Source organism: Rhineura floridana, chromosome 4 (genome assembly GCF_030035675.1).
Source record: "Rhineura floridana isolate rRhiFlo1 chromosome 4, rRhiFlo1.hap2, whole genome shotgun sequence".
In the NCBI taxonomy this organism is placed as follows: domain Eukaryota; kingdom Metazoa; phylum Chordata; class Lepidosauria; order Squamata; family Rhineuridae; genus Rhineura; species Rhineura floridana.
This window is the reverse complement of record NC_084483.1, coordinates 106,389,924-106,405,482: the sequence shown is the minus strand read 5'-3', so window position 1 is coordinate 106,405,482 and position 15,559 is coordinate 106,389,924. Positions and strand designations below refer to the sequence as shown.

The following is a 15,559-nucleotide window of genomic DNA, read 5'->3' as shown; positions in this document are numbered from 1 at the left end:
GTTAACTCCCTGAGAGTATCAGTTTACAATGGAAGGAAGACAGATAGAGGAGCGTCAGATGATGACAGACAGTCTAGCCATCTGGAGGACCCTTCCTCTATCTCCCCTCAGGCACGCAGAGAGAACCATATGTGAGTTGCTCTTTCCACACTTTCCAACAGAGATAACATGCAATTATTATTATTATTTTAAATAATAATGTAAATGTACTGCCTTCAAGTCTATCCCGACTTATGGTGACCCTATGAACAGGGTTTTCATGAGGCTGAGAGGCAGTGACTGGCCCAAGGTCACCCAGTGAGCTTCATGGCTATGTTGGGATTCGAACCCTGGTCTCCCAGGTTGTAGTCCAACACCTTAACCTCTACACCACACTGGCTCTTTTAAGTTATAGGCTAAAATATGTTTTAAGCTTAAGAATGGTAATTTTTGTTGGTTTCTTTGTTACAGAAAGGCATTCATGAGTGGAACTTCAGTGCTGACTCTATAAGAGGAGTAAGGTAGGGTTATTTATATTTATCTGGGACCTTTTGTCTTTGGCTTCCTTTGTAGTAGTATATATTGGGTCATCCCATTCTATCTGTGAGGTAGATTAGGCTGATAGAGAGTGACTGATCCAAAATTAGTCAGTAATGGCTCAGTCCTATGCATGCTTATACAGAATCAAGTCATGTTGTATTAGTGGGTAAGCATGCATAAGAATGCAGTTTAGCTTCACAGGTGATCAGGATACCAAACCAGGTTTGCCGTACTAATCCCAATACTCTATCCACCACACTGCACTGATTCTTCATTGTATTGTTCCAATAAAAATTGTGGTGGCAAAACATACACAAATTGCAAGTTTCCCTTTAGTACATATTTTTGATTAAACAAATTTATATACTGCATCACAGCATAAAGCCATTGAAGCCATGTACAACATAAAAAAAAACAACAATAAAACGCAAGTTCTAAGAAGTCCGGAGTTGTATGACTTACACAGTAGGAACATGGAATGTGAGAAGCATGAACCAGGGAAAGTTAGAAATTGTCAAGCAAGAAATGGAACGTATCAACATTACAATACTTGGCGTGAGTGAATTAAAATGGACGGGAATGGGACATTTTCAATCAGACAATTACAAAATATTTTATGCAGGAAGTGAGAAATTAAGAAGAAACAGGGTTACTTTAATAGTGAGAAGTGATGTAGCAAAAGCAATTAGGAGCTACAACTCAAGGTCTGAGCGAGTGATATCAATGAGATTAAATGGGAAACCTATTAACATAACCATCATCCAAGTCTATGCTCCAACAGCAAATGCAGAAGAAGGGGAATTTGAGAGATTTTATGCAGAAGTACAGGAGGAAATTGATCACACACCAAAACAAGACGTTCTGATAATCATGGGAGACTGGAATGCAAAAGTAGAGAACATAGAAGAACTAGGCATTGTGGGGAAATGGGGCTTAGGAGACAGAAATGAAGCAGCAAAGAGACTTGTTGAATTCTGTGAAGCCAATAATTTGTTCCTTGCGAACACGTTTTTTGAACAACTGAAAAGAAGACTGTACACATGGATATCACCAAATGGTCAATATAGGAATCAAATTGATTATATAATTGGTAGCAGAAGGTGGAGAAGTTCCATACTTTCTGCAAAAACAAGACCAGGAGCAGACTGTGGTATAGATCATGAACTGGTCGTATCAAAAATCAGAATAAAGCTAAAGAAGAAGAACAAAGCAATCATAATGCCAAAATACAGTTTAAATAACATCCCAGAAGCATATAAAGATCAAATAAGTAACAGATTTGAGGCTTTAAACTTAGTTGACAGAGAACCAGAAGAACTATGGAGTGAAGTCAGAGACATTATCAGGGAAGAATGCAAAAAGACAATTGGGATTGGAAGATGGCGGCGGTGAGCCTGAACGCTTACGAAACGGCTCTTAAACAATGCTGAGCTTCTTCCTTAATACTCACAAGGTTGTTATAAGACCAAGACCAAGATACCATCTCAATTTGCTGTGCTTTGCTGGGACCATTCTACCAGGAACAACTTAAGAACAACTTAAGAAACAACTCAAAAAGAAAAGGAAAGGAAAGAAACCGAGAGGTGTGTGAGGGAACCGGCCCTATTGGAGAAAACAACCGCAGCTAGGCCTGTAAGAAAGCGTGTGGGCTTACCTCCTCGCAGCATCTGGAGAGCCAAGCCTCCTGCCGGTTGGGCTGAGGTGTGGCTGGGCTGTGGCACGGGGAGGGGCCGTTTGTCCGGTGGGCCGGTGGGCCGTGCTGGGTTGCGTCGTTCGTTGCGGCACCGGCCTTCTGCCCTGGTCTGCGCCTCGCGCCCTTCCTCCCCCTCACCGTTGTGGTTGTGTTCCGCTCCGCGGTGTCCCTGCTGCCGCTGCCGCCTGCCTGGGTCTCCAGCTGCCGCTGTTGTCTTGCCCGTGCCGGGGGCGCTCTGCGGCTGGAGAGTCCGGCTGGCTTGGATGCTGTTTTCTCTCTTCGGTTGAGGTGAGGGTCCGAATTGGCCCCACTATCTTTGAACATCTGGCGTTTTGGACGCAGCGGCGGCAGTAGCAGGGAGCAATTGAAAGCAACTAACAGACATCGCAGAAGCAAGCCGGCAGTTAAGGCGCGAGCCAGCAGAGATAGGACGAAGGATGTCATCTTCAGCGAGCAGCATTTGAAACCCAAACCGATGCCCTGCTGAACAGCCAGGAAGAACAGGGGCGTTGGAAGATCTTGGACTGGAATAGCTGGTGCATTGGCTCCATCTATAACTTGGGATTCATACATTCTGTTGCAATTTTTAGGGGTGGGGGCCTGCCTGCGCGGCGGACAAGGAGGGGGGCATGTGTAGACTGGAGGGGGATGCCGTGGGGAGGGTGGGGAGCCATGATATTAAATGGCTGGGTGGCAGATCCTGGAGAAGTGCTGGTGGCAGGCCACGCCAGTTTGGGGGAACAAGGGATAGATGTATAATATCCATCCCCTGTTCCGGGCCTGCCCATAACCGGAAGATAACTGGGGGAGGCAGGACTCCATCTGACCTTCGACTGCTGTTATGTAATGCTAGGTCTGTGGCACAAAAAACAATGATCATCCATGATATGATCCTGGATGAGAACGCAGACCTGGTGTGTATTACGGAGACCTGGCTGGATGAAGCCTCAGCTCCTATACTTGGGGCCATGTGTCCAGCCGGTTTCCAATATGCACAGCAGCCAAGGGTTGGTAGGCGGGGAGGGGGAGTGGCAGTCATCTATCGGGAGTCCTTGGTCTTCGCCAGACCCCCTCTTCATGACACCAAGTTTGTTGACTGCATGTACTGGAGGTTGGGCCCAAAGGGCAGTTTGGGGATTCTACTTGTGTACCGCCCACCCCACTGCACGGCAGACTCCCTGGCCGAGGTGCTCGAGGTGGTCTCGAGTGTCCGGTTGCTTTCCCCCAACGTATTGGTTTTGGGGGACTTCAACGTGCACGGCGAGGCCGTCCTCATTGGAGCTCCTCGGGATTTCATGGAAACCATGACTTCCTGGGAACTGCACCTTAGTAATACAGGGCCCACCCATGTAGCCGGTCATGCTCTTGACCTTGTGTTTGTCTCGGGAGGGGAGGGAAATGTTCTGAAAATGGGGGCTCATTCTTCTAAACCCATGTCATGGTCAGATCACTGTCTGGTGAATATAGGCCTCTCAATGCCACACACCCTCCGCAGGGGAAAAGGGCCTATTAGGATGGTCCTCCCCAGACGCCTGATGTATTCTAGAGGATTCCTGAATGCGCTGGGAGATTTGGAGCCGGCTGAAGGACGCCCGGTCGAAACCTTGGTGATGGGGTGGAATAGGGAGATCACTAGGGCAGTAGACCGGGTGGCTCCAAAACGCCCTCTCCCCCTGAATAGAGCTCAGATAGCACCCTGGTATACACCACGGTTGCGGGGTCTGAGACAGGAGGTGAGACAACTAGAGCGCCGATGGCGGAAATCATGCTCTGAAAACGATCGGACACTGGTTAGAGCAGCAATAGCTGCCTACCAAGTGGCAACAAAGGCAACAAAGAGGGAATTCTTTGCTGCCTCTATTGCATCCACAGAGTGTTGTCCCAGGAGGTTGTTCCAAGTGGTCCGAAGCCTGGTCGGTCCAGTTGCTCAGGAACCCATGGAGCACTCTAAAGTCTCCTGTGACATGTTTGCTATACACTTTGCTGATAAAATCGAATGTCTGAAGAGCATGATTCCGTACGTCGTGGAAACAGGAAGTGAGCCAGAGTCGACCAGTTGCATTCCGATCAAGTGGGATCGGTTTCAGCCTCTTCCCTCTGAGGAAGTGGACAAGGTGCTCTCTACTGTGAAGCCAACCACCTGCTTGTTAGACCCTTGCCCCTCGTGGCTCATTATGAGCTGCAAAGAAAGACTGAGCGAAGGGATAAAGGCAGTGGTAAATGCATCCTTAGAGGAGAGTGCAATGCCACTAGCCCTCAAGGAGGCGGTAATAAAACCCATCTTGAAAAAGCCCTCCTTGGACCCCCAAGAGTTGAACAACTTCCGCCCAGTCTCCAATTTACCATTCTTGGGCAAGGTGATTGAGCGAGTGGTGGCCAAACAGTTACAGACACACTTGGATGAAGCAGATTATTTAGATCCATTCCAATCGGACTTCAGGACTGGACATGGAACTGAAACAGCCTTGGTCGCCCTGGTGGATGATATGAGGAGGACGTTGGACAGGGGAGAATATACCCTCCTCGTCCTCCTGGACCTTTCAGCGGCTTTTGATACCGTCGACCACGGTATCCTTTTAGATCGCCTGGAGGGATTAGGTATAGGGGGCACTGTTTTACAGTGGCTCCGTTCCTATCTCTCAGACAGGCATCAGCGGGTGGCGTTGGGGGATGAGTTTTCAGACCCTTGGCCTCTCACTTGTGGAGTGCCACAGGGTTCTATCCTCTCCCCCATGCTATTCAACATCTATGTAAAGCCGCTGGGGACCATCATCAGGAGATTTGGGCTGCAGTGCCACCAATATGCGGATGACACTCAGCTCTATCTCTCGTTTAAGTCCTCACCAGAGTTGGCTGTGGATACCATGTCCAAGTGCCTGGAATCTGTAAGTGGATGGATTGGAAGGAATAGGCTGAAGCTGAACCCCGATAAGACCGAGGTGTTGCTCGTGGGAGACAATAGAAGATTAGGAGATATAGACCTGGTGTTTGATGGTGTAAGATTACCCCTGAAAGACCAGGTCCACAGCCTTGGGGTCATTTTAGACTCCCGGCTGTCCATGGAGGCTCAGATTTCGGCAGTGAGCCGGGCTGCTTGGTACCAATTACATCTGATACGAAGGCTGCAACCCTACCTTCCTGTTCATCTGCTCCCACGGGTGATACATGCCCTGGTCTCCTCTCGCTTAGACTACTGTAATGCGCTCTATGTGGGGCTACCCTTGAAAACGGTCCGGAAATTACAATTGGTACAAAATGCGGCGGCATGGCTGATTAAGAACAGCCGTCGTCATGATCACATCACTCCGGTGTTAGTAGATCTACACTGGTTGCCAATTGTTTACCGGGCCCAATTCAAGGTGTTGGTCTTGACCTTTAAAGCCCTATACGGTTTCAGCCCAGTTTATCTGAAGGAGCGCCTCCAGCATCACCAATTATGCTGCCTGACGAGATCAGCCACACAGGACCTCCTCTCGGTTCCACCAACTAAAACAGCAAGGTTGGTACGGACCAGAGAGAGGGCATTTTCAATTGTGGCCCCCACCCTCTGGAATTCCCTCCCGTTTGATCTTCGTCATGCCCCCTCCTTAATTGGTTTCCGCCGAGCCTTGAAGACCTGGCTATTCAGGCAGGCCTATGGGATTTCTGGGATGGGTTAGTTGTTAACGTGTTATTAACTGGAAGAGTGGGTTAGATGATTGATGGTCTTATCTATTTTATATTGTATTTTAGTGTATTAATGTACGTCGCCTAGAGTGGCCGTTAATTCGGCCAGATAGGCGACTCAGAAATAAAATTTTATTATTATTATTATTAATACCTCTAGTTAAAAAGAGAGAAAGATCTCAATGGATGACTGACGAAACTCTTAAAATGTTTAAAGAGAGAAGGAAAGCAAAAGGAAGAGGAGATAGAAACACGGTCAGAACTCTAAATGTAACAATACAGTGACTAGTACATAGGGACAAAGAACGATTACAATAGTTTCTGTATAGAAATAGAAGAGGACAACAAAAAGGGTAGAACAAGAGCCCTATTCCAAAAGATTAGAGAAATGAAAGGGAAATTTAAACCAAGAGAAGGGATGCTGAATAATCAACAGGGGAACACACTGACTGATCGAGATGAAATAAAAGGAAGATGGAAGCAATACACTGAAGAATATAAAAGAGAAGCCAGGATGACAGATTTATTCATGGAGGACCGTATGATGAAGAACCAGAAATTTTAGAATGTGAGGTGAAAGCTGCTCTTAAAATACTTGGAAGAAACAACTCACCAGGAACAGATGGCATAGCAATAGAGTTGCTACAAACTACTGAGACTGAATCTGTCCAAATTTTGACAAAAGTTTCTCAAGAAATATGGAACACTAAACAATGGCCCACAGACTGGAAGCGTTCAGTATATTTCCCACTTCCAAAGAAAGGGGATCCCAGGGAATGCAGTAATTATTGAACTATTGCCTTAATATCCCATGCAAGTAAAGTAATACTCAAGATTCTACAACAAAGGCTCTTACCATATATGGAGTGAGAAATGGCAGATGTCTAAGCTGGATTTAGAAAGGGAAGAGGCACGATCGCAAACATACATTGGATAATGGAATGGACCAAGGAATTTCAGAAGAAAATCACCCTGTGCTTTATAGATTACAGCAAAGCCTTTGACTGTGTAGATCATGAAAAACTATGGAATGTTTTAAAAGAAATGGGGGTGCCACAGCATCTGATTGTCCTGAAGTGCAACCTATACTCTGGAGAAGAGGCTAGTGTAAGGACAGAATATGGAGAAACCGATTGGTTCCTCATCGGAAAGGGTGTGACACAGGGGTGTATTTTATCATCCTACTTGTTTAATCTATACGCAGAACATATACGGAAAGCGGGATTAGACCAAGATGAAAGAGGTGTGAAAATTGGAGGGAGAAATATCAATAATTTAAGATATGCAGATGATACCATACTACTAGCAGAAACCAGTAATGATTTGAAACGAATGCTGATAAAAGTTCAAGAGGAAAGCGCAAAAGCAGGCCTACAGCTGAATGTCAAGAAGACTAAAGTAATGACAACAGAAGATTTATGTAACTTTAAAGTGGACAATGAGGACATTGAACTTGTCAAGGATTATCAATACCTCGGCACAGTCATTAACCCAAATAGCGACAATAGTGAAGAAATGAGAAGAAGGCTAGGACTGGGGAGGGCAGCTATGAGAGAAGTAGAAAAGGTCCTCAAATGCAAAGATGTATCACTGAACACTAAAGTCAGGATCATTCAGACCATGGTATTCCCGATCTCTGTGTATGGACAGTGAAAAAGGGGGATAAAATAAAAATAAACTCATTTGAAATGTGGTGCTGGAGGAGAGCTTTGCACATACCATGGACTGCGAAGAAGACCAATAACTGCATGTTAGAACCAATTTAACCAGAACTATCACTAGAAGCTAAAATGATGAAACTGAGGTTATCATACTTTGGACACATCATGAGAAGACATGATTCACTAGAAAAGACAATAACCCTGGGGAAAACAGAAGGGAGTAGAAAAAGAGGAAGGCCAAACAAGCGATGGATTGATTCCATAAAAGAAGCCACAGACCTGAAGTTAGAAGACCTGAACAGGGTGGTCCATGACAGATGCTCTTGGAGGTCACTGATTCATAGGGTCACCATAAGTCGTAATCGACTTGAAAGCACATAACAACAAGAACAAGAACAAGAAGATCAATTAATCAAACTTTAAAAACAATAAAACCATCCAAATTCTAAAAAACAGCAGAACAGAGCCTAATTGCTTCTTATTCACTGCTTCATGTTGTATTATTAAGAGAGGGAGTGATCTAAACATGTTCAGCCCCTTGATATCTGATTAAAAGCATGCTATATAATACTCTTATCTTTACCAAAACACAAGATGCCATACTTAGGGGCAGAAGTAAATGGGAATGCAGCCCATATGGGAAGAAAAACACTGTGTGCAAAATGAAATGGAAAAATAGAGATTTAAAATACTGATGATTTCTGCTAACTTCCATACTAGGGATCATTAGGAAAGGTATTGAAAATAAAACTGCCAGTACCATGATGCCGTTGTATCTATCTGTGGTGCGGCCACATTTGGAACGCCGTGTAAAGTTCTGATCACCTCACGTCAAAAAGGATTCATTAATAGGCAAAAAATCCTATTGTTGTTAAGCAAGCATTTATGAGTTGAGGACTATAAGTTTTATAGCATTTTGTTTCGAAATGAGCTTATGGGATGCAGCAGAATCACTTGGGGGGTATTTTCAATTTAACATGTTGGAATGTGAAAAATCCATTCTTGTGTCTGTATGATATTGTAGAGCTGGAAAAGTTCAGAAAAGGGCAACCAATATGATCAGGGGGTGGAGCAACTTCCCTATGAGGAAAGTTACAGTATTTGGGGCTTCTAGTTTAGAGAAAAGCGAGCAAGAGGTGACATGCTACAAGCATATAGAATTATACATGGCATGGAGAAAGTGGATAGAGAAAAGTTTTTGTCCCTTTCTGATGACACTTGAACTCATGGACATCCAATGAAGCTGAATGTTAGAAGATTTAGGAGAGACAAAATGGCTATGCTCTGTCTCCATATTTATTTCTTTATTAATTATTTGATTTATATTCTGCCCTTCCTCCCAGCAGGAGTCCATAGTCGGAGGCAGTATGCTTCTGAATACCAGTTGTTTGAAACTGCAGGAGAGGAGAGTGCTCTTGCACTCAGATCTTGCTTGCAGGCTTCCCATGGGCATCTGGTTGGCCACTGTGTGAACAGCGTGCTGGACTAGATGGGCCACTGGCCTGATCCAGCAGGGTCTTCTAATGTTCTTATGTGTGGGTACTAGAATTGGGGTATACTTTTGTAATCAGCAGAATTACAGTAATGATTTTCCTACCCTTTTCAACTATAGGCTAGAAAGAGAGAGAGCATGAATGAATGAATGAAAGCATGAATGCATGAATGGCATGTTTGAATACTTCCCCTACCAAAAGTGACATCCCAGCAGTGAGAAAGATAGCATATCAGGGAGAAGACTATAGTGAATGCTGTTCCTGACATTCCAGCCGTACAGTCTAGGAAAGGATTACCACTTGGTTCTACTGACTGTATAAAATGGTCCTCAAGAAGTTTAAATGATAGAAAAGGAAATGCTTTGAATGTTCTTTATACACATCATATACACATCATTTATTTCTTTATACACATCATTTATGCATGTAATATTTTTCTTTCTTCTTCAAGAAAACATAGCAAAATATATGTAGACATATATGCATAACTAAAACTGGACTAATGATAAATTACTGCTATATAGTGTATATGCACAGAATTTTTAGTACATTTGTAGAATTATAGTATATTTATAGAAAATTGGAAGTGTTAATGCTTTAAACTGGGACTTATTACTTTTACCTGGCTAGGAAAAGTGCCTTTGGGTACTAGATTCCAATCCTGCAAGCTACAGTTCTTTCCAGAATTCACTTGTAAGCCCAAGAGATTTGCTTTCCTTTACTATTGTTGTTTTATAATCCTGTATATACCTCTGTAAACATTGGTTGGTAAAACTGCCACTTGGTGGGATTGCTTTAGGGGACAACTTCATGCTAAGCGATGACTAACATGTGTTATTGCTAATGTAGAGAAGTGTCTTTTCTTTAAAAGGATTATTGAAAAAAGCTTGTATAATCCATGATTACTAGAAATTGTTCCTTCAGAACCAAAGGTGGACTTTAAAATTTCTAGGACTACTTTAAATACAGTATTTAATCCTCAACCAGTGTTGTTGTTTTAATAACAGTAATTCTCTCATGCATGAGCTTTTTTGGTGATAAATAGCTTGGGTTCTGTGTAGGACTTATTTGCACAAGAGCTTTTTGTAGACCTGGTTTGATGAGTTACTGTTAAGCTTGAAATACAGGAAGGAGCATGGTACTGACTGCAGTAGTTTAATGGGTCTGTACTGTAGCAGGTGGATTCACTTCATGGTGGTGGTCTTCCAAAGTACCTTTCCAAAGGGTATGGAGGTGCCCTTCCACAGTAGTAAAGAGGAAAATGTATAGGCTTCTCTCATTTCCTGACACTGACTATAAACATGTAGGGAACTAGAGTTCAATGAGAAAGGAGTCTCCAGGATCCACCTTGAAAGGGGCAGGAACATCTCTGCACTGCAACCCTTGTCCTTCTTATAATAATATGGCTATTTCTAGCCAGCATTATAACTCTTGATCTTGTACAAATAACTGAAAGTTATTGATGCAAATACAGTCTTGATGGAGTATTGAGTCACATACAAAAGGTTTTAAAAAGTGACATTGTCTGTATGGCCTTAGATAAATCATGTTTTTAAGAACAAGAAGAAGGAGAAGGGGGGGAAGCTGGACCAGAAAACTTTTTGGAGAAGAGACTGTCAGCAACTTGTGTTCGTAACAGAGAATAAGGATGGCGCCTCCTCCCCCCCTCCCCCCGGCGCGACTGGCAGGGTCCTATCTTCTAATTACCTCACCCAGGGGGAGGAGCCATCCCATGCCTAAGTGAAACTTTTTTTTTGTTTTAACAGGTGAGCTCTTTAAGAGCCAGCCTGTCTTCTTTTGTTAGATTCCTCACCTCTCTGTTCTCTTCTTTGTTCTGGCTAATCCTCTTATCTTTTCTCTTAGACTTTTTCCTCTCCCTCCCCCTTCCCTCTCCAAACTCTTTAGATAAGGACCGGGAGTGTGAGAACAATTAGAGGGCCTAGGAGCTTGCCAGGAGGGAGTTAGCTGGGGCGTGGCTCACACCTTCTCACCTAAAAGAAGAGGCATGGAGAAGGAGGAGGCAGCTGGTCTGTGGCGATTCACGGCCTGTCCTTAAATCTAAGGGAAGTGCTCTGGCTTTGCCGCGAAGAGTAGCAGGAAAGGCAGGAAAAGCCGTGCTACGCCCCTATGCCAGTTCAGGCCTCTCCTACCCCCACCATAGGATCGGAGGGCCTGGTAAAGTTCACCCGTGATGGCTAGCAGCCCCCTGGAATGGTGTGAACATGCGCAAACTAGCAAGATGGAGGAAGAGCAGTCACCATCTCTCTCCCACCAAAGTTTCTCAGTTGGGTCAGAGGGGTCGTGGCAAAAGAGGTTAGGCGGACTGGGACTGCTCGGTCAGGAACCAGCCCCAGACCCTGCACTTCCCAGTTCCCCACTCTTCAAAAGAGAAGGCATGACCCCCACAAGGGGCGCAAAAAGAGGAGGCAGACAAAGTTGCCCTCTCCCACACCTTCCTCGTCATCTCTCTCCTCCATATCCATTTCATCTACCTCTTCTTCCTCACCAGTTTACAGGAGGAACCAGAAGGGCAAGCATAGGCGTAAGAGGGCCCATTCTTCCCAAAGTCAGAAGGGGAGACATGGGGCCAAAAGGAGATTTAGTAATAAAGCCGCCACTGCCTTGGGGCTTATACCAGGTTTGGGGCACTTCTCATTCTCATCAGACAGGGAAGAAGGGGAACTATCTGAGGAGGAATTGGAAGTCCCTTCCCCAAGGGGGAGACTCTTCCCAGCAGAGGTTTTTCCTGCAATTCTTGCCAAAACTAGGTGGATCCTGGAATTACCCGAAGAGCAATCTGAGGAAGCTGATCCAGCTGCTTCTACTTCCTCCAAGGGGTCTAAATCAAACTTCCCAGAAGGTCACACCAGAATAGCTACTCTCCCTTCCAGGAGCTGTGGTCAGCAGAGTGGGCAACTCCAGGTAAACATAAACCACTGCACAAGCTGGTTAGCAAGCATTACTCCTTTGCCCCCGTGGTGATGGAACAGCTTAGAACGCCAGCAGTGGACCAGCCAGTGGTTGCTCTCTCTTCCTCTGCAGTTCTTCCAACAAAGGGGGAAGGGGGGGCCTAAGGATGCTTATGATAAGAGGGTTGAGGTGGCTGAGACTTCAGCGGCTGCGTCAGTATTCGCCAGAGCAAACATGATGTAGGCGGATGAGCTGGCCAGCAGAGAGGACATTCCCAAGAGCATCAAAGATGGTATGAAGAAGATTTCTCTTGCAGCAGCCTTCCAAGTGGATGCCACACAGGACACTATGATGTTTAATGCCAGGACAATGGCCTTCAGCACAGTGGCAAGATGTAACCTGTGGCTCCGTCATTGGGACATGGACCTAGGATCCCAGGGGCGTCTGGCCAACTCTCCCTTCGGGGGGGAGGCAAGCTTTTTTGGGAACCACTGGAAAAGGTCTTTGTTGAAACTAGGGACAAGCAGAAGGCGCTGCTGGGGGCAAAGAAGGATGAACGTAAGTCTAAACAGATTCAGTCCTTTTGGAGCTCAAAGCCTTTCCATGCCAAAGCATGTCATCAGGATACAAGGCCCGGTGGGGGAGACAAGATAGATACCCAAGTTCCAACCAGTCAAGATCCCATCCACCTCCTCATCCTTGTTGGAAATGGGGCAAGAGCAACTCCTGTTTTGTTCTTTTGCTTGTTCCAGAAGGGAGATAGAGTTGGGGTCGTCCAGATTGATAGGTTTGATTACCTTTACCTGTGATACTCTGACTGTCTGACTTCCTTCTCTAGACTAATATGTCTTAGGGAAGCTTATCTGCCCCTCCTCCTTCCACCCTTTCTTCTCTTCTTCGACTGTCCGAGAGAGAGGAGACACCTTTGTCTCTGCTCTTTCTCTCCTGAGCCATGAGGGCAACTCCCAAGCCTGGGCGTTGCGCTTCCAACTTAGTTAGAACTAGGTATGCCTTTCTATCTACTATGTATTTCTATAAATAAAGTAGCTTTTCTTATTTAACTAAGCCTTAAGTCTCAGTGATCTAAACACAGGGTAAAAGCCTGCTTTCTTAGGTAAATGCACTCACTAGCACACACACATTTCATACCGCTGACGTTCTCTGCTTAACAAATATACAAATTTACACAACAACAATCCCTCCCAATCTAAGTTCCAGAAGGGAGTGAAGAAGGGACAGTCATCCTGACGCCAAGTTGTTGGCACCCCAGGGAGCCATAGGGCGATGTCTGCTCGACTTCAAGACAGTCTGGACCGTGACAGCGTCTGATCACTGGGTCCTGGCAGTAGTTTCCTCAGGGTACTCCTTGGAATTTTCAAGGTGCCCCAGAGAGAAATTCATCAGGACCCTGAAGTCGACCAAGTCAGACAAACCCAGGGCCTTCCTCATGGCCATACAACATCTACTGGACATCAGCGCAGTGGGACCAGTACCAGCTCGGGAAAGGAACAGGGGAGTCTACTCAATTTTCTTTCTTGTCTTGAAAAAGAATGGACAGACAAGGGCTATTTTAGACCTCAAATGGCTCAACCGGAGAATGGCCTGCAAGAAATTCAAAATGGAAACCTTGAAATCCATCTCAGACGTCATCAACCAAGGAGATTGGATGGCCTCCATAGACCTGTCAGAGGCATATCTCCATGTTCCAATACGAGAGGAGCACAGAAAATTCCTTCGTTTCTGTTATTCCAACAAGCATTACCAATACAGGGCTCTTCCATTCGGGCTGAATTCCGCCCCCAGGGTTTTCACCAAGGTCCTAGTGGCACTGATGGCTCATCTGAGGACCCTGGGGGTGCGGGTTCACCTGTATCTCGACGATATTCTTGTCTGGGCCCCATCGAGGGACCAGCGCAGGAGGGACGTTCAGACCACTCTGTCCCACCTTACCAGCCACGGCTTTGTGGTGAACTTCAAAAAGAGCACCCTGGAGCCCACGCAGAACATTACCCATCTGGGGGTGCAAATAGACTCAGTCCAATACCACATGAGGCTCACTCAGGAGTGGGTGTCCAAGATCCAGGAGCTCACATTAAAGGTAACCTTGTCCAGGAGGTAGAGCTGATGGAACTGGCAAAACTCCAAGGGATGCTGGTATCCTGCCAGGACGTAGTGAGCTGGGCCCATTTTCATTCTCGACCCCTGCTGCAAGCACTCATACCCTTCCAGGACCAAATTGCTCAATCCCGCAGGACGCAGGTTCCAATCAGCTCGTCTCTGTGCCAGGAACTGAGGTGGTGGCAGTCTCCTCAGAGGCTACTCAGGGGAGTGAGCCTGGAGACGCCGGTAAGGAAAGTACTCATGACAGATGCCAGCTTTTATGGCTGGGGGGTGCACCTGGGGTCACACATGGCACAGGGTGTGTGGAAGGCCATGGAACTGGACCAGACCATCAACTGGCTGGAGCTCCAAGCAGTGAGACTGGTACTACTGAAGTTTGCTCCACATGTCATAGGGGCCCATGTCCTGGTGTGGACCGACAATGTGGCAACAAAGGCATACATCAACTATCAAGGAGGAACGAAGTTGTGGGCCCTGGCGAAGGAAGCTCACCTTCTGTTCCAATGGGCAGAGTCTCACCTCTGGTCACTGAAGGCGGGACATGTAGCTGGAATACAAAACATGACAGCAGACTGGCAGAGCAGGACATTGGTCCTGGAGGCGGAGTGGTAACTTCACCCCCAAGTATTCCGCCAGATCATCAGACGTTTCGGGGTCCCACAAGTGGATCTTTTAAAACATACCAGAACTCCCAACTCACAAAGTTCTTCTCATGTTTTCAGCATCCGGAGGTGCAGGGATGGGATGTTCTGACAACAGTTTGGCCAAGGGAGTTCCTTTACGCCTTTCTTCCCTTTCCTCTACTGTTTCAGACTGTAAGACACATCCGACAGTTGCAGGCCGAGGTGATCTTAGTAGCACCATATTGGCCAAGGAGACCCTGGTTTCTGGAGCTTCTCTACCTGTCTGTTCAGGAACCATGGTGTCTTCCTATCAGACCAGACCTGCTGAGGCAGGGGCCAGTTCTTCATCCGCATCCAGAGCTCTTTCACTTGACTGCGTGGAGGCTGAGTGGAGTTGCCTAGAGGAGTTGGGGCTTTTGGGGGTGGTTTTAGATACTCTTCTGGCCTCTAGGAAGGCTTCCACATATAAAACTTATGGCTTCACATGGAAAAAGTTCATGGAGTGGTGTAGAGCCAATGCGAGGGACCCAGCCTCTAGGAAAGTGGTGTACGTACTGGGTTTCTTACAGGTGGGGTTGGACAAAGGGCTCAGCTCCAATACTTTGAAACAGCAAGCGGTTGCCATTAGCAGTATCTTGGGTTGCAAGGGGGCTCCTCCTTTATCCACACATCCCTTGTGCCGATGTTTCCTCAGAGGTGTGGGGCAGAGGAATCCTCCAGTGATTTCCTACATGGAACCTGAACTGGGTACTCTCCAACTTGATGAGGCACCCTTTTGAGCTACTGGCTACATGCGAGGAGAAGTTCCTGACACTCAAGACAGTTTTTCTGGTGGCTATCACATCAGCGCACAGGGTCTCAGAACTGGGAGCC

The 15,559-nt window shown here is 46.1% G+C and overlaps 1 protein-coding gene across 4 annotated transcripts in view; it reads left to right on the top strand.

The window, feature by feature from the left end:
- Window positions 1-15,559, top strand: part of MAP3K5 (mitogen-activated protein kinase kinase kinase 5) — a 200,675-nt gene that overhangs the window by 136,438 nt on the left and 48,678 nt on the right. For all 4 annotated transcript variants that reach the window (XM_061623946.1, XM_061623944.1, XM_061623947.1 and 1 more), the window contains one exon: window positions 451-500. In XM_061623946.1, coding sequence (XP_061479930.1) covers window positions 451-500 — 50 coding nt within the window. The remainder of the gene's footprint in view (window positions 1-450; window positions 501-15,559) is intronic.